Raw genomic sequence first — 19,413 nt, forward strand, 5'->3', positions numbered from 1 at the left:
ATTTCCAAGCATGTTGTATTAGAGAAGGATAAATCAGGTACTTTGCTATGGCCACAGTCTCTATGCAAATGAATACCTAAATAAGGTCAGCTCCAGGGTCCAGAGCACCTTTTTAACCATTATGGATTCCAGCTTCTTCCCCCTTTGTAACAAAATACAGTTATATTTCAGTATAAGCAAAGCAGCAGCAGGCCAGACAGGAGAGGTTATGATACTTTCTCTGCCCCATTAGGCACCTTTTTGTACTTTGCCCCAGTACAAAGAGGCTACACGCATATATATCTCTCTCTCTGAACAGCCTGAACAAAAACCAGGACATTTAATCCATGTTTATTATGCCAAACAACTTCAAATGAGAGCTGCAGCAAAATGTCTACTTCTAGGGACCTCTGCTTCATTCACATCAGGAAAAAACCTAAAGTGAGGCATGCAGATGCAACATGCCAAATCTTTCAATGCAGGGCATAGTAACCAAGTCAAGAAATAGCACAGTACAGGTCAGACACTGGTATTGCTCTATGGTTTGCCTTGCTGTAGCATATACTTAACAAAAGCCACAGTTCTACCTCATTAGCTCTGTCTGTGGTTTTTCTTACACCACTGAGTCCAAGATGTTACCTTTTCTTGCCTTATACAAGGAAGAGGTAAGTTAATTAGCATGCTGAAAAGGCCTGGGCTTCACTTTGTCCAGATGTTGTTCTTACATGACACAGTAGGTGCCTTCTGAAAAAAACCCCACACTAATAAGACACTACCAGAAAAAGGAAATAATACCCTTACTGCTATGGGGGAGGGGAAGCCCATGAGACAGCTAATGAGCACCTGATCACATTCTGCTAGCCTCCCACTGTCCCCAGCACAAAGCCCAGTTTAAGGAAATAGTTGGGGGAGGTGGGGGATGAATGGGAAGTCACATCCTTGGTGATGAGCTATGCACAAGGGCAGAGAACACTCACTGTCCTCCACGGAATGGATTCCTTTCAAAACCAGCTCTCCAGGGGCTGTCACAATGCTGTTTCGCTACCTTTTTGTTTGGTCTTCCAGGCTGTAGTTTTCTTGCTGCAGCACTTGCTGTCTGATAAAACCCAAACTCAAGGCAAGAAGGATTATAAAGCCCAGTGACTATCAGCCAGATGCCATTTATGTTCACGTACTAGAAAAGTATCTTAAAAAATACTGTCATCTGTCTTCAGTAAAAAAATATAAACAGATATTTTTCTCCCTTATTTCTATTAAAAACCCCAGGAAATTACAAGTTCTGTTTCCAACAAGAGATGGAAAAACCCTTAAGCATCTACATCCTTTAAGAATAATACCATCAATGTTCTGGTGTATATATTTAATATGGTTTAACTTTTAAAACGAGTCTTAAAAAATTAAAATCAAACCTTTGCAATTGAGCTTACAATGAAAAATAAATATAGGCTCATCTCCATGTCATACAGGTTCACCTTTTCCCACCCCTGACAGTACAGTCTTTATTAAGACAGCATGAGAAATCACATTAAGTTAAGAGAAGAGACAGCCACCAGGAAACCATCTCTCTGATCCCGAAGCAGCTTGTCCCCTTGAATCGATTCCTGGGTTTGGTCACAGCCTGTTGCTGCGCAAATACAAAAAGGGTCTCCGAGTCTAAAAAACAGCTGCTCTGAGCCATGATCAAGGTGCTTAAAGGACTTTTGACTGGGAGATCCACTGGCTGATATAAAGCCTTCAGCATAGTCACCACAGCAAAATGTCCACGAACAGGAAGACCAGTACAGGTTTTCCACAAAGCAATGTCTTATCTGCAGTACGCTCCCAGTCAAGAGCTCACAATGCGTTCAGAAACACTGAACATTCCATTTGCATCTTCAGTAGTAATTTTTGTCTAGAGAGAGTCCACCGCCACTAACTTTGTGCTGTCACGGTACCTAAAGATTGTCTGGTCAGCTCACAAGGGTTAGTCCTGGGCTCTTCTATACGATGTTCGGATGTAAACGCTCTGGACAGCGTTTCCAGTTCTTTTAAGAAATCCTGTAACAAACCGATGCAAACCAGAGAACCCTCATTAACAAATGTCAACAAAGAGGCTTACTTAATTCTTCTAGTAAAAAGAACTTTACAAGGCTAAACACGTTGATTGATGGTTTTGCAGTGCAGAGACCTAGACAAGCAACAAAACTGACTGCAAAGATGAATGTCTGTAGGTCTACGTGTTCAGTCTCCCCTTTAATCCCCACACCCTTCTCAGAAAAGATCACTGCCACAGTTTGAATGGTTAAACATGTCCAATATGCAAGTGCTCACCAGCTGTGAAATATTGGCCATTTTTAGCAAGGGAGGTGGGCAGTTTCCTATATTTCGACTCGGGCTACAATAGTCTGACTCCTCTCACATTCTGGTGGCAGGAGGCAAAGAGTAAGTTACATGCAAGTCTGGTCAGTTAAGACCCGTCCCAACACGTCATTCTCAGCTGGAGCACGGCAAAAGCATTCAGGCTGGAACTGAGAGCTGGTAACTGAGCCCACTGGTTTCCAAACCGGTTTACAACTTTTTTTGCAAATGTTTCCACTGCATGGGAAATGCTGGGATTCACACGAGAGCAGATTTCAACGAAACCCTAGTAACAGTAACAGGCTTGTTGGAAGCCAGTCCTGCTGCTGCATTAAGCAAGAACTACAGGTAGGGAAGGTGGTGGGCTTCACCTACATGAAGCAGAACTACAAGGATTTACTGTTTACGTAGCTTTACTTTTTATTTCACTTATTGTTCACACACATCTAATTACTTACTGAGGGCCAAGGGAGAACTTTGAGGTTATGCAAGCAACTCTCTATTTCACTAGTTCTCATTAGTTCGCGTTCCACAAGACCATGAAGCATGAAAAGGAACAAATCCCACTGCAGAAGAGGAAAAAAAAAATATCAACAACTGAAAAAGAAATGGATTTTGTGTTCATTTCTTTATCCCTATACAATTCATGTTTTTCTTCTTGGATCAAAATGTGGAGAAAAGGAACAAAAGGAGAAAGCACATTATTTATCTGGGTGTGGCAATGAAGGACACCAAAGAGCAACATCCAAAATGAGGGAACAAAATTCCTTTAGTTCATGCATTGTATCCTACCATAAATTCTCAACATTTCTAATTCTCAGTTTCCAAACATACCACGTATTTAATTCCTGTGTGTTCCAGAACAGCTTGAAAAATTCTTACCTTCCAAAATAAGCTGGTTTTAGCCTGCAACTAAATAGTGCAACTTTCAGCTTCATGGTTGGGGATCTTATAAGATAACACTGAAATGCATGCAAAAATGAAAGCTGATCAAAGACAAACAAATGCAACCAATTACAAAATGATGTGTGTTCAGTCCTCAATCTCCCAGGCCAAATGGGCCATTTTGCCATTTGTCCCCAAATTAAACTGTGCCTTCTCTTTTTAGCCTGTTTAGGAGCATGGTTGAGTGTCTCTTGGGAGGCAGTTTTGAAGAGCAAAGGTACCCAGGAAGGCTGGGCATACTTCAAGCAGGTGCTCTTAAAAGTGCAGGAGAAGGCTATTCCCTTATCTCGAAAATCGAGCAGACGGGGAAGACGACCAGCCTGGCTAAATAGAGAACTTTGGCTGGACCTCAGGAAAAAAAGGAAAGTTTACATTCTCTGGAAAAGGGGGTTGGCAACTTATGAGGACTATCACGATATAACAAAGCTATGTAGGGGGAAAATTAGAAGGGCCAAAGCTCAATCAGAACTCAGCTTGGCCACTGCAGTTAAAGACAATAAGAAGAAATTCTTTGAGTATATCAATAGAAAAAGGAAGACTAGGGAAAATGTAGACCCACTGGTGAATGAGACAGGTGCCCTAGTGGTGGAAGACACAGAGAAGGCAGAGTTACTGAATGCCTTCTTTTCTTCGGTCTTCACTGCTAAAGCTGTCCCTCAGGAATCCCATACTCTGAAGGCAAAGGGGAAGGTCTGGAGAGAGGAAGATTTTCCCTCAGTTGCGGAGGACCGTGTCAGAGACCACTTAGCCAAGTTGGACATTCACAAGTCCATCGGCCCTGATGGCATGCATCCGCAAGTGCTGAGAGAGCTGGCGGATGTTATTGCTAGACCACTCTCCATCGTCTTTGAACGGTCATGGAGAACAGGAGAGGTGCCTGAGGACTGGAGGAAGGCTGACATCACTCTGATCTTCAAAAAAGGCAAGAAGGAGGACCCAGGGAACTACAGACCAGTTAGTCTCACCTCTCTCCCTGGGAAGGTAATGGAGCGACTCATTCTGGATGTCATCTCCAAACACGTTGAGGAACAGGAAGTTATTGGAAGTGGTCAACATGGATTTACCAAGGGTAAATCATGCTTGACCAATCTGATAGCTTTCTGTGATGTTAGAACTGGCTGGCTGGATGAGGGGAGAGTCATAGATGTCATCTACCTTGACTTTAGCAAGGCTTTTGACACTGTCTCCCATGACATCCTCATTAGGAAGCTGAGGAAGTATGGGCTAGATGAGGTCACAGGGAGGTGAATTCAGAGTTGGCTGCGGGACAGAACTCAGAGGGCTGTGATCAGCGGCAGTCTAGTTGGAGGCCTGTAACCAGTGGTGTCCCCAGGGGTCAATACTTGGTCCAATTTTGTTTAATATATTCATTAATGACCTGGATGAGGGGACACAGTGTATCCTCAGCAAGTTTGCTGATGATACCAAACTGGGTGGGGTGGCTGACACCCCAGAGGGCCGTGCTGCCATCCAGCGTGACCTGGACAGGCTGGAGAGCTGGGCAGAAAAGAACCTAATGAGGTTCAACAAAAGCAAGTGCAAGGTCCTGCACCTGGGGAGGAAGAATGCAAAGCACCAGTATAGGTTAGGGGCGGACCTGCTGGGAAGTAGCTCAGAGGAGAAGGATCTGGGGGTCCTAGTAGAGAGTAAATTATCCATGGCCCAGCAATGTGCCCTTGTTGCCAAAAAGGCCAATGCAACCCTCGGCTGCATAGGGAAGAGTGTGGCCAGGAGGTCGAGGGAGGTCATTCTCCCCCTCTACTCTGCACTGGTGAGGCCACAACTGGAATACTGTGTCCAGTTTTGGGCTCCCCAGTTCAAGAGGGACAGGGAACTGCTGGAGCGAGTCCAGCGAAGGGCAACTAAGATGATTAAGGGCTTGGAGCATCTGCCTTATGAGGAAAGGTTGAGAGAGCTGGGACTCTTTAGCCTGGAGAAGAGAAGGCTGAGGGGAGACCTTATTATGGCGTACAAGTATCTAAAGGGCGGGTTGAACGAGGATGGAGCCAGGCTCTTTTCAATGGTTCCAAGTGACAGGACGAGGGGCAATGGGCACAAGTTAGAACACAGGAAGTTCCGTTCAAATACACAGAAAAACTTCTTTACGGTGAGGGTGACAGAGCACTGGCACAGGATGCCCAGGGAGGTTGTGGAGTCCCCTTCTCTGGAGATTTTCAAGACCCACCTGGATGCAGTCCTGAGTAATGTGCTCTAGGCAATCCTGCTTTAGCAGGGGAGTTGGACTAGATGATCTCTAGAGGTCCTTTCCAACTCTGAAAATTCTGTGATTCTCAACAGCCCCCCAGACGGGTATCAAGCATTGACAAGTAGTATGCAGTCCTCTCTTTCTCTACTCCTGCAGGAACAATGCCAGCTAACAGCAGAGCAAACCCTGTGCTGGCCTCATTCACACAAGTTAACCCTGCAGGCAGGCACAACTCCTACATGAATATATCAGACCAGAGCAGATAACTGAGAGCTCCGCAGATCACAATAACCTTTACCTCCCGCTGCTTAACTTCTGCAAGATAACCGATGTTCTTCTTGCTGAAGATCAGCTGCACAGGAACAGGTGTCCCGAAGTCCTCCTTCCAGACAGAAAGCAGCAGTTTTAGAAGGCCACAGGTGGGATTATTCTTTACACGTAGCCTCTCAGAGCTCTTCTCTGGGGACTTGATCCCCAGATTCAGAGGAACACGATCTGAAACTGTAAGAACAGGAAGGAAGATGAACCTCTGTAGCAGCATTATCTTCCTTTCATAGTCATCGTCATGGTTCAACTGCACATTTTGCATAGCTGGTATATAAAGGATCACTGAAGTAAAAACAGTGAGTGTAAACCAGTGAACCTAAGAAGACTGGAGTTGAGAAACGTGCAAAATTATGAGCTTTGAAACTATAAAAACAAGTATTACATAGGAAGAGACTTATACTATTCAGATAAAGAATACCATTTGGTTGGCATATAGTCTTTCAAGACTTGGGGCTGACTAAACAGAAGTCAGTCTAATGTTTAATAAAAGAGGACCTAGGTGTTATACTCCAAAGGAGAGGAGCAAAACACAGTCAAACAACATCTAAATCTATAAAGAGATTCAATAGTTCATAGTTTTGACTATAGGCAAAGTTGCATAACTTCATCCAAGTGAAAGCAAAAGCTGAACAGTGTTTAACTGCTTCTAAACATACAGGGAAGTTACCAGATCTGCCTTGGTACAGACTAACGGAATGGGGCAGGTTTACATTGCGGCCCCCCCAGAATGAAATTTCACAATATGCAGACGTGAAGTGCTTTCTTAAAGAATGAAACATCTACAAAACTTCTTAAGAAGGTTCTAAACTCAGGAAATTAGAAGGTTGCCAAGGAGAAGACACCCGCATCCAGATCACTAGCTCCTGCTGAGAAAAACATTGTATTTCACACATTAGAGCAAGAAGAAAAAAAAAAAAAAAAAAAATCTGAAAACGCTCAGAGACTTCACAATACACAGAAAACAAGTTACTTCCATTCTCTCCAGAAAGAAACATGAAAATATAATTTAAGGGGACAGGCCCTTACTTTTGGGGGGGTGGGGAATGGAAACAACTCAGCCGCAACTTTTCAGAAGGAGAAATACTGGAAAACATATCACTTATTTAAATGAAGATACCAATAAATAAAACACAATGGAGGTGTGAATAGAACACCAGATCTGAAGGATGGTTAGTCAGAGTACAATGCTGTTTTGCAGAAGGTGGAAGAGAACAAGAGCAACCACCCATATTGACAGAAAAAAAATCTGCAGACTCAGTGACACCAAAAAGAATCAAACATCCCCAAGCTCTAAATACTGAAGCCTCTGACCCCAAGGATTTAAGAGCACTGTAATAACAGACTTCAGTCTTAAATTGCTTATCGTGACTGACTTACCCAGCAAAGAAGCCAACTCAACCGTGCACTTTGCCAGCTGCTGTTCTGATGTGGGACACATGAACTGGAAAACACACAAAAAAAGTAGTATCTTTGTCCCCATACTGCAGCCTGGACAAAACAGGCTTTCACAAGGGATAAAAATATCAGAGAAGAGCAGGCAATTTACAGCAAGAAGCACAGAGCTGTAATCAGGAGACCATTAAAGACTGAAAGACAAGAAAAGGTCATATATCAAAAGAGGATCCACGAAGGCTAACTGTAGGTAACAAGCAGATCTACACAGTATAAAAAAATGCAGTGCAACTTTGTCACACCTGAGCTCAGACAAAAAAAACATTCAACTGAATTCAACTGTGAGGCAAGGCAAGCTAACAAATTTATGGGTATGACAACAGGTCAAAGTGGTCCAAGAGGTTTTTTGTTGCTTTTTTTACTTCTACCTTTCTGCATTGAAGTGTCTGACTCAGTCTTCCCAGCAGGCACTCCAGACAGACGTAGTCAATCACTTCACCCTCATCCCGTGGGCCAACAGCAACACAGAGCACATCCTTGAGGAAAAAGGCAGCAGTAATACACCTGTTAGTACCCTGCACTTCCACAAACAGATCTTTCAACTGTTGACAGAGCAGTTCATAGACAGGCCTCAGGTCCTCATTAAAAAAAGAAAAAAAAAAAAAAATCAGTTAATATCCTCCTCATTTAATAAGGCTGAATTTTTCACAACCTTACCTAGGTCTGATTTTCTACCATAGTTCTCACTAATGTTATGAAGTCAAAGCCAATGAGGGCAACCAGTTCACCCTTCTTAAAAGTAACTATCTCTGAAAGCTCTAGATAAATCTGATAGCGCAGCAAGCAAGTTCAGGGTAGAAGTGCTACAGAAATCTAGAGTCCTCATGTATTGTCAGTGTCGATAAAAGCTGAGTATGAAGAGCACTAATAGGGTTATGGCATAAAGACTACTTTAGCAAGTTTTACATGTGGTAGCGCTTTCTATCACCAGTGATTTACCACCCAATATCAGACACCCAGGATGGAAATCAAAACAATTAAAAAGAATTTAAAAGCTGTATCTTAAGACGCCATACAAAAACATCTTCAAAAAGCAACAGTTCACAGAAAAAGCCCCCTGTTTCCTCACACATCTTACTCTCATCTTTTTCTAATTTGGTATGCTGGCTCTTCAGCATACAGTTGTACACAATGCTCACCACACTATGGTTTCTATGCTACAGGTATCAAAAAGGCCACCACCATGCTACCAGAAATCCCGCAATGGAGATAGTACTCCCAACCAGGGAACTCTGATCTACACACAAAGTGAGCAGGGGGTTGAAAAAAACATGAACCCTTTCCATCGTGCTTCCTAAACACTCCTCACAGCCAGCTCCTTACAACAAGAACACCCCGTTTAAAACAAAACAAAAACACCACCACCAAGGTGAAAAATAAAAAGGGAGTTAGGGCAAGCCAGGAAGTGAACACTATGTACCTTAATCTCGTTGATGATTTGGGAGGGAAATGGAGCACAGTGCTGACAGCCTGGAGGGCAGTCCCTTCTCAACTCCAGAGCATCCTCACCAGGCAAGGGAAACCCTGGGACTTTCAGCATTCTGTTGAAGGTTGCCTTCACTTCTCTTTTGATGAGAGCTACAAAGAACAGGGAACAAATCCTGTCTACTATCTGCTTTTCTCTCCAGCGAAGCAGGCAACTGTTCCCAAACAGTACCCTTACTACTAGCCTTTCATTCCGAGGGCCACAGTAAAAGGACAGTTTACACTTTCAAGCCCTTCTCACTCTGTGCTCCCATTATATTTAATGGGCAGAGGCACAAAGAGCTCTAAAAGGCAGCCACCCATTACCAGCAGGTACCACTGGCAACTCATCTCATTTTCCATCAAAATATTTCAGCGGGTTTAATGCACACAGTAGCTAAGCCAGGAAGCAATGCCAAAGCAGAAAGCTGAATCAGCATGATCATACCAGTTCAACCACTGTGCCCACGAAAGCCATGTGTTTTCTACCAAAATAAGTTTTGACCAGCATCCAAGACACTAAATTCCTGCTGCTGCAAATGGTGCTGGATATTCTTCCCCAGATTCTTGGTGCAACCTCCGGAAACAATGGATTTTCAGAGATTCTGAAGAGTTGCCAGGGCACTATTACTGAGTAAAAGGACTAGTTGCCTTCAGCCTGCTGAAAACACACCCAGTTCAAGAGGCATTTGTTCCGCAGAAGATTTCAGAGGCACTCTGTACATGTGGGCCATAAGGTGGCTTGAGAGAGCAGCTGTCTATCATACGTTTGAAGTGCTAAGACAACTTCAGTCTAGATGACATTTTCAGAAGCAGCTTTCCACAGCATTCATTCTCACCATCCTGTGAGCCTCCATAACTAAAAATCACTTACATGGGCCAAGCCTGAAAAATCCATGAAGAAGGTTCTTGGAGCTAGAAATCATTCCTCTTATTCCTAAACAAGGAGGGACAGAGCAACTGTATGCTTCCCACTAAAAGAAAAATGAGTAGGACCAAGTACTTTATAACACTGGAATAAATTCTACCCCTTGAGCTCAGAAAAAGAGTACAATACACAGGTCAGAAGCCCCAGTTCAGGGTAAGGAGACTCACCTGCAATGTTGGCAGAAAGCCAGCCACAGGCTTTCTCCGTAGCCAGTTCCACTGCAATGTCTTCTGCACTACTTAAAACCTTTACAGGGAGGATAACAAGTGACAGGAGATTTACTACCAGCCAAAGCACTATAGTCAGTGAGAAGTCAGAAGGAAGTCTAGAGGGAAAAGGCTTAATTTTGGCATGCAACATTTAAACAGAGCACCACCGCCTCTGTGGGAACTGCTACTCTGAGCAATAGGACTGACCCGTTTTGATTTCTCAAACCCCCTCAACTCTTGAGGAAGTTGATGCTAAAACAAAAGCATTATCCTTGCAAGATGAATGCAATTTATACACACTTCTAGTCTTGTTACTTATTGGCTAGAGTATCACTTTAGCCACAATATCCAAGGCAGCCTGGCAGAGGTGACTCTTCTTAGCTATTAGTCCTCACATGAGGGCATCAATCGATTCCATTATCCTAAGCTATTAAGCGGTAAGTGAAGCAGTAATGGAAAAATGGTAACAGTCCAGACTTAAAGTCAGGGCATTTAGTAAGTTTTAGTGAAAATACATACTGCTGCAGATGTCTCTTCTGGCAATAACACCCTCACTGCCTCGGGACCCTTCTTTTTGCAAAATCTGCAAGAAAAGAAAGGAAATGTTCCACAGCATTAGTCAAAGTTCTTGGACAACGCTTAGAGGTTCATTACTGTAGGAACTTTCACACGCTCTCTTACAGTCAAAACCAGTTGGAAGACTGCAGTGAAATAAGTCGGACCAAAAGAACCAGACAAGGAAAAAGCAGTTACATGCCACCAAGCTGCAACACTCAGTTTTCCAAAGAGGGGAAATACAATAGCTGCAGTGGATGTCTGTTTGGAGCTGGATGCAGAGGCACACGCAGCACCTTTATTCCTTCCTACAAATACGGCATTAAGTGGCTGGAGGCACAGCAGACAGTCACCCTAAGAGCAGAGGTCAGGGTTTATAATTGTCAGAACCTGAACATGACAGGTCAAGTCAAATTAGGCTTATAGATTCCACAATAAGAAGAGACAGGAAGGCACAAGTTTAAATAACTTTTCCTCCTTACTCTCTGCCTTTGATGAGTGCCTGGGCCCCTTCCTCATACAGATGAGCGCACACCTCTTCAAGCAGTTTGTCATGATTAGCATCCTCCTCCTTCACTTTATCCTGCAACATGACTTCAGCTCTTTGAACCAACTCTGCTACCAGTGTTGCTCTGTAAAAAAGCCAAGAACAACCAGTCAGACTGAAATCAATACAACAAGCGGTGCGCACTAACTATAACTAGCTGTTTCCCCCAATTTGGGAGGATACACATCTGAGGCATAAATGCAATAAACCATTCTGCTAAGAAAGAATTAATCACACTGCATTTAGTATTGTACCATCTCCTTGTTATTTTTGAAAGGAAGAAAGCAGCAATTAAGATATCAAAATAGTATTAAGACTCAAGAGTCAAAAGCCTTTAAGTTTAACACATATGGTTACAGGTATCTTTTCTGGCAGCAGTACCTTTATACTCTCAATGGATAGCGGTCAGAAGCTCAGATGTCAACAGCAGCCTACTACAAGCAGCATTCCTCATGGGCTGACACCGTTTAACATATTCAACAAGTTTAACAACCAGACAGTGCAAACTCTCAGCAAGCTCATGAGTGACATGGTGGAAGGCAGGGCTGCCATTCTGAAGGACTGTGACAAGCTGGAGAAATGGGCCGACAACAGGGTGGTGACTGTGCACCTGTACAGGTTGGGGTCTACTGGTTAGGAAAGAGCTCTGCAGAAGAGGACCTGGGGTTCCCAGTAGACAAGCTAAATGAGTTAGCAGTGTCCAAAGGAGGCCAAACTTATACTGGGCTGACATTAGCAACAGTGCAGCCAGAAACTCAAGGGAAGTTCCTCCCTCGTCACTGTGAGGCTGCATCTGGAGTACACTGCCCAGCTTTGCAACCCCAGTACAAGAAAGCCATTGACAATTTGAGTAGCTGCAGGAGGGGGGTGGGGGAACCACTAAGGTAGTTGGGATGCTGGAGCACACAACCTACAAGGAGATTGAGGTAGCTGGTTTCACTTAGCCTGGAGAAGAGAAGGTGAAGGGAGAAGGAAGAATTATAGACAGAACAACGCTTCCTGCACAGCTAAAGGTTGACAGGCAACACACACAGGCTGGAACAAGGGATATTCTGATAAGATGTAAGGAAACATTTTTCACAAAGCCTGAGAAAATTAAGCACTGGAACATGGTACTAAGAGGCTGATGAACACCCGTCCTTAGAGACTTCCACAACTTAACTGGAAAAGGTGCAAAGCAACCTGACCTAACCTGAAAGCTGGCCCTGCTTTGAGCAGGAGTTTGGATCAGATGACCTCCAGAGGTCCCTTCTGACCTGAGATTTTCCTATCATTAGCAAGAATGTTCTGAAAGGGACAAAGTCTCAAAATGCTGTATTATTTTCACATTCTGGGTGTCTCACTGTCATACAACCCTTCTCTTTGCATCCCTTCACAAATTCCCCTTTATGATGGCAATCAGATATTGCTGGTCCCCACTGTTCCCTTAGTGTTCTACTATACAGCATACTCTGAGGGAAGGCGCCCTTCCCCCATACACAAAATTTTAAAGGATCAACTCTTTGCCCCATTAGTGTAAAGTTACATTTTAAGTCACAGAACAGATCATCAGCACTTACTTGATGTGCTTAACACAGTTGGATCCCACTCTCTCTGCCACAAATTCAACTGTTCTCCGTAGGGAAGGAGGCTGGTTATGGAAGAACGCTTGTTCCAACTCCACCTGTTCAAGAGAAAAGTGCTACAATTGATTAGAGCACTCCACCCAGATCCTCCTCTCCCCAACACAGGAACGCACAGAATCTGGAATTGTCCTAAAAGGCACCCAATTTGCCCACACTATAACTTTCTGCTACTGTAGCATTCAGCAATGCTGTAAAATATTTTCTTCCTATTTCCTCCAACCATTCAACCCAAAGCTCATTATCAGGGTTTATGAAGCTACAAAGCAAATGCCCAGCAAAGGGAAGAATGGGAGAGTTCTCACAGCATCTACTAGTAGTGAATCACCACATAGGGTACATTTTTGGAAAGAAAGGATCCTCTCTTTTAATTACAGACTAGTAATCCTGTAGGGTCCTACACAGTTCATTCTTTCAGTGGAAAGCATGGCTACAATCTAACCAAAACAGAGTATGAGAAACATACCAATGCTATGTTAAAGAAAAGACAGGCAGAGAAACAGGCTAGCTGTTCCAATTGCAAAAATGTTTACTGAAGTTATTTGGATTTCAAGACCCAGATGGTATCCCAGCCACATGACTATAATAGAAGAATGAGGAGTAAGGATACCCAACTGTTGAACACAGTGTTCCCTACTGCCTAGGACCATTCTTGTCTTTCCCTGGCATTAGGATACTGCTGTGCACCCTACCCTCACACAAGTAATTTCTCCTGTCATGCTTCCCATTGTGACTCCCTAATTTCATTACCTGCAGTTTCCGCTGTGTTACGGAAGCCTTGGGTGCCAAGGACTCTGCAGCTGTGGGAGTGATTTTCCTTATAAAGCCACCATTTTTTGTTCCACTACCAGCCACAAAAGAGGCAAGTAGTTTCCGCAGCTCACCTGTACAGAAAAACATGCAAAAGCAGTCATCGTCCCCATAAGCAAGGGAACAAATCAAAACTCAAGAGAGACTTTCACATTGTCAGTCATATTTCCAGAGCAGATACTCTCAGCTTCTGTGAAAGCTGAAGTTTCAGAAAAGCAGAAGGGCATCCCACCCGTTTAACTGGCAGGGCGTAGCAATGCAGGCAAGGCTCCAAAGATAAAAGAGGAGGCTTCCAAAAAGCTCCCTGGCACATAGGATTTGTTCAGAAGGATCAGGGAGCAGTCGTTTCCATGCATCCCTTTTTAGCATGGCAAGCGGGAACTGTAAAGTCTACAAGGACAACAAGGCAAGCAGAGTTACAAAAAAATCCAACAGGGTCAGGCGAAAATACCAGGGGAAAAGCTTGAACACATGTTCAACCCCTAGAAGCTTTCATGATGCAGGTGTAACATACAGTATTCCTAGCAGCTAAGTCCCAAGCAGCAGAGCACCATCCCACCATCTGAGACTCTATTGTCTACAGAGTGGGATTTCACCAATAGCAGTCAGATCCCAGGAAAAAGATATCTAAAACAACAATCCAATAAAGCACCAGGGCACAAAAGGATTCTTCCCCTCTGCCTGGCAGCAGAAATATGCTCAAGGATCAAGACATTTCTCACAGTACAAACACCTCTCCCTATACCTAGGATGGAAACATTGTCCTTCACAAACTGTGTAAGTGTACAAGTTCCCCTGTCCCTTTGTATTCAAGCTCTGTAGATCAACTATCCTGACCATGCAGCCCCCCTCCCCACCTTCACCAGATACTATTCACAGCTGCACAAGCTTCTGCAATACAGCTTTTTATCAAGGTTGACTCATACACAACTAAGACCTGAAGTTGCAAGGAGGGGTAAGAAAGATCCAAGGACTCACAGTACCAAAGGACAAATATAAATAAAATACAAATAGATATACTAACATTTTATTTATATAGCAAATATAAATAAAATACTCACCAAGATAGGGACAGCAGGTATAAAGTAACTGCTGATCCACCAAGGGTACACAGTCCTGGTGAGAAAAGGAAAGAAATGCTAAAAGGACACGCTGAAAGGACACAGCAGGAAAGAAACTGTCTTCAGCAAGTCACAAATCCCACACGCATGGTCACAGGCAGGTTTTTGAACTGCATTTCCATGAAAACAAAAATTACTGGATTCCAAATGCACAGTGAAATTAAGAACTTTGCAGCCCAAGTGTTCAGTCCAGCCCTGTAACATACAATGAGCTGCTCTACATTTAGCACAGCTCAACTTTTGCTTCTATCACTGTGAAAGTTCAGCTGAAAACTGATGGTTACAGATGGGAACTAGGAGTGTTGCCACAGCTGCTACTCATAGAAGAGAAACCTATCCACGGAGGAGAATAAATTGGGCACATCTGTTAGGCATTACACCTCCACAGGTGTCTTCACTTCACTCACTGGAACACCACACTGTGGAGTCATGTCACCCCAGTATTATACAGCACAGCCAGAGGCATGGGAGGAAAAGCAACTTCAGATCCCATCCACATGGGCAGCATGCACTCATTTGGGGGGGAGTCTAGGAGTTATCAGAAACATCACACATGCCATAAACTCACCTCCTTTTCTGCTTGCTCATACTTGTTTCACTTTAATTACCATTCATCTTGCAAATGGAAAACAGTTCACTCCAAAGACAGCAACCTTGCTTTTATAGTCCCACCTCACTATCCATTACTATTACTTATTTCTGGGAAGAGCTACAGTTCTAACAGCTCACCTTGTACTGCAATAACCAGTGAGTAGGAAAACAGCACCTGATCCTCCAGCATAACCTTGCACCTATTCTGCAAGCCATTGCAGCAGGGTGCCTGACAAAAGCCCCTGAGCTTTAACAGACACAGTTTACAACCCAAGAAGGAATGCAATTGAGGCATTTGGACAAACACATCCATTGGCCTACATATGCTCAATGCAGCTGCATTGAAGCCAGGTTGCTGATAAAAATCTTAAACTCCTGAGGTCGTGGTAGGTCCGCCCTCATCCACAGATTCAGAGGACATGCTGCTGTGCTAACTTACCAAAGCCTGAGCAGATGTCACAGAATCCAGCATCAAGCCCTCCTGTTTGACATCAGTGGTAAAAAACAACTCTTCAGGGACTGATGGAACCTGAAACAGAAACCTCAGCAGTTACAACCCAAACAGCAGTCAGTAACTTACATCATTTCTGATAAAGAGGACAGTAAAATCTCACCGACCTCCTACCCACAAAAAAAAAAAAAATAGCACTAAGAATCCTGTCTGCCCTAAGGGAGAACACTTCCATAAAATTAAGGATTTAGTTTGATCACACCAACATAAGCCACCTTCCTCACCGTCCCTATACAGCACCTTTCACCTTTCCAACAGGTTCCTGCTAACCAGTTACATTGCTTCCAACTGAAGGCACAAAAGGATTTTAAAAGTTCATCACGCATCATCCCTTTATGAGACAAAAAATTCCCCAGTAATTCAAGGCTGCCAGCTAGCACTCCATCTTTGTGACGAGAGCTTCCAGTTCTAACAGAAATCAGCTGTTGATTTGCTTACAAGGATGCAGATTTATAAGTACAGCAGCAAATAGAATTCCTACTGGAAAAAAAAAATGTTGCTTCACACAATTGCACTAAAGGAAAATAATTCTCCATTAGAATACAGAGGATTCTTTAAACTCTACACTAGTGTAAAAAAAAAAAAAAAACAAAAAAAAAAAAACCACACCAAACACCAAAACAACACAACGAACTACTGTTTTGAAGTGGTTTAACTAATTTCAATACTACTTTCTACTGAGTTCTGTGCCCTGCATTTTCTTCAGGGAAGAGCTGTGTGAACACAGGAGACTCTACCTGAAAAAGCCAACCCAGAACAGCAAGGATGAGCAGCTTGTTCAGGAAACTTATCTCCTTATCTTCAGAAAGGACCATTAACCTGCCATGCAGCAAAAGCCACAAGAGAGAGTGTTAGACTTCAGTAGCTCAATTTTCATTAAGGAAAAAAAAAAAAAATCCCAAACCACTCACTTTCTAATTATACTATTTGTCTACTACTCCCTACTTGTCTGCCTGAAGAGTGGAGAGCAAGCACTATTTTTTTGTACGTACGCATCTGACTAACTTGCTGTTTTGTATACACTGGAAAAGCAAGTATTAAGTAACTCTCTAGGATGTGCTTTGAATTTTCCTCATGTATAAAAGAAATAAAACGGGAGCACTATTTTAGCATGGGGAAACTTTAAGGTTCAAATTCAAGGTTTAAAATTCACAGCTGCAGATGTAGAATGAGTGAGTGGGGACTTAAAGAATTTTGTTTACTTAATGAAAAAACACATATTTAAATCAAATGTTAATCTCCGAGTTTAGGATGTGCTCCCTTTGCAGCCTTATGTAAGACATGCTCATGATCTGCATGCAAAAATAAATTAAAAAAAAGTACTTCCATAAGAATCTCAAACTAGGGGCAGCATGCATTCTCAAACACCAGGCCCCTCAACTAAGCAAGCAAACCTTCACAGAAAAGTTCTTAACAAATATCCTTTCCCAGACTCTTACCTGTATACCTGCAGCAACAGACAAAATACTTTCCTGTAGTAATCAAGGAAAGGAGCAATATGATCCACAAGGGAAAGGTACTCCACAATCCAAGGAATAGTGAGGATAGAACGTTGATCCCGAATAGATTGTCTCAGAAGCTTCAATACATCCAGTACAGGCAGAGTCTTAATGGACAACAGAAGTTAAAGCAGCAGCTTGAAGTTACCTTTTGGTACTTAAAAGAAAAACTTTGTCTATATCTTGACTTTCCTTTCTAGGATTTCATCTTCTATACAAGTAAGAGTTGACTTTCTGGCTAATTTCTTTGTGTATGAGCAGAGGTGAAAACCAGACTATGACAGCAACCAGAGGTCCCACTGGGACTTTCAGAAGTAAGGCTATAAGCCTGACTCTGTACAAGCAGAGCCAAGGTCTAACCCCTGCGCCCTTGGATTCAGTGTGGCGCACTGCTAGGAGATGGGTGTGAAACTAACAAAAGCATTCCTGGTAGCTGGATTTTACACTATAAATGCAAGTCGACTTAGCTAAGTCAGAGTTCTGGTGTGACAGCCCCAGATTAGCAGAAATAACAGAAGACAGTACTTCATCATCAGTGCACTGCTCCCTCTTTTCTAGCTTACACAAACTCTTCCTTCCTTTGTTCCCAACCCCAGAATTTGCAGCAGGTGCACAGAACAGTGTAACATCATCCCAGGAACCACTGGCTCACTTTGAAAGGGCGTAACTATTCATACCCCTCTCCTTGCATTAGAACACCTGCCTGTCAAGCAAAAGGCCACGTTAGATTTCTTAGAAGAGTTTGGTTTCTTACTTGGTTTCTTAATGCTACTGCAGAATCTTGCAAGTCTCTAGTTGGTTGCTCCACAGTGCGATACGGCAAGAAAACAAGAAACCCCAGGAACTTGGCAAGAAGTCGTAGGCTTAACAGGACCACAGTGAAACGCTTCTTTTCATCCTGTAATGAAGAACAGCAAGCTGGGGCAATGCTACCCTAAATTGGCAAGCAACTACCTACACTAAACTTCCACTCCCTTCACGTGGAAGGATGACATAGCTCCATCACTGCTGAAAGGTAAGTTTCCAAAATACATATTTATCAAGCATTTTAAATTGCTTCTGCCTCCACTGCTTCACTTGTGGTGAGAAGAAATTAATTCAAGAGCTTTCCAAAACAAGCAGCTGCTCAATGACACCTTCATATTAACAATGTTGGAGTCAATGAGAGGGCAGAGAGCTGATCTTGTGTTGCCTCCTTTACACCGTTGCTGCTCTGCAAGTCTTCACAAACCTTTGGCTGCTACTTTGCTAATAGACTAAGTTGTGACACCTCTGATAGGTATAGATGAGTGAAGAAACATCTGAATGGGTATGAACAGGCATGACTACAAATTCATTCTAACCAAAATCTTTCTACATGGAAAAGTAACAAGGAGCTAAGCAACTGAGTACAACAACCGGACTCAGTTATTTCACTGATCTAACACAGGGTACTAGCAGCCTAAAAGGAGGCTCTCACTTTTCAAACTATGGTGCATCATCTCTTATGACACAGTTTTATGGAGCACCCTGAAGCATGCAAGTAAATGGCAAGGGGCTCAGACATCCATAACCAAGTTCAGAATTATGACAAAACCAAATCAAGAAGTTCTTGTCCTGCAAATACAGCGGTGGAAGCTCCAGGCAACTCACAATCAAGCCACTAATTCTTTGGGTATTGGAACAGCACAGGGAAATTCCTGCCAGACATGTTTGCAAAAAACAAGCTTACCTGTTCATCCATATCTGCTTCCCCATCACTGTGCTCATGCTCCACCAGAGTAAGGCCATTCAGTTCAAGTATCTTCAGGCACAGACTATCCATCAGGTGCTGATTGAACTGGTAACTTCAGCAAAAGATGATGATGAGTCAGACTGGGCTGAAAACAGCAGTAAAACCTCAACTAACACACTGCAAAATTTCAAGCTTGCCTCATGAGTTGTATCATGCATCAGCAGACATCCAACATAACAGATTAACAGACAAGAAAGCAAGGGACAAGACTAGTACTGGCTGACCTCCTTCTTTTCCACTCTTATTTTGTACTTATTTGAACAGACACTATTTAGCAAGTCCCAGCATAAGGATAATACGGATCTGTTGAAGCAGGAAGACGTAAAATAACTGAACTTAACATTCAAGTCTCCCATAGCTCACAACTCCTCCATACTGTGGATTGTCAAAAACTCACTGAACAAAACCACGAACCTGGCTCCATCCCGTAACTCCTTAGCTTCATGCACTACTACACAAGAAACAATTGGCCAGTCCAGTGCCCTTGCTAGGCAGCACTGCATGCCTTGGCACTGGGAAATGCCGATAGCCTGTGA

The 19,413-nt window shown here is 43.1% G+C and overlaps 1 protein-coding gene across 1 annotated transcript in view; it reads right to left on the reverse strand.

The window, feature by feature from the left end:
• Positions 1-1,381: 1,381 nt before the first annotated feature.
• CDAN1 (codanin 1) overlaps positions 1,382-19,413 on the reverse strand; it is a 33,054-nt gene continuing 15,022 nt past the window's right edge. The window contains exons 12-28 of the mRNA XM_082485638.1: positions 18,815-18,929; positions 17,858-18,001; positions 17,044-17,210; positions 16,342-16,423; positions 15,533-15,622; positions 14,443-14,497; positions 13,322-13,455; positions 12,509-12,612; positions 10,885-11,034; positions 10,367-10,430; positions 9,806-9,884; positions 8,667-8,824; positions 7,615-7,722; positions 7,172-7,235; positions 5,766-5,968; positions 2,775-2,882; positions 1,382-2,016 (exon numbers count right to left, since the gene is read on the reverse strand). Of these exons, the coding sequence (XP_082341764.1) occupies positions 1,891-2,016; positions 2,775-2,882; positions 5,766-5,968; positions 7,172-7,235; positions 7,615-7,722; positions 8,667-8,824; positions 9,806-9,884; positions 10,367-10,430; positions 10,885-11,034; positions 12,509-12,612; positions 13,322-13,455; positions 14,443-14,497; positions 15,533-15,622; positions 16,342-16,423; positions 17,044-17,210; positions 17,858-18,001; positions 18,815-18,929 (1,951 nt within the window). The 3' untranslated portion in view covers positions 1,382-1,890. The remainder of the gene's footprint in view (positions 2,017-2,774; positions 2,883-5,765; positions 5,969-7,171; positions 7,236-7,614; positions 7,723-8,666; positions 8,825-9,805; positions 9,885-10,366; positions 10,431-10,884; positions 11,035-12,508; positions 12,613-13,321; positions 13,456-14,442; positions 14,498-15,532; positions 15,623-16,341; positions 16,424-17,043; positions 17,211-17,857; positions 18,002-18,814; positions 18,930-19,413) is intronic.

Source organism: Vanellus vanellus (assembly GCF_965231255.1).
Source record: "Vanellus vanellus genome assembly, chromosome: 6".
Taxonomy (NCBI): domain Eukaryota; kingdom Metazoa; phylum Chordata; class Aves; order Charadriiformes; family Charadriidae; genus Vanellus; species Vanellus vanellus.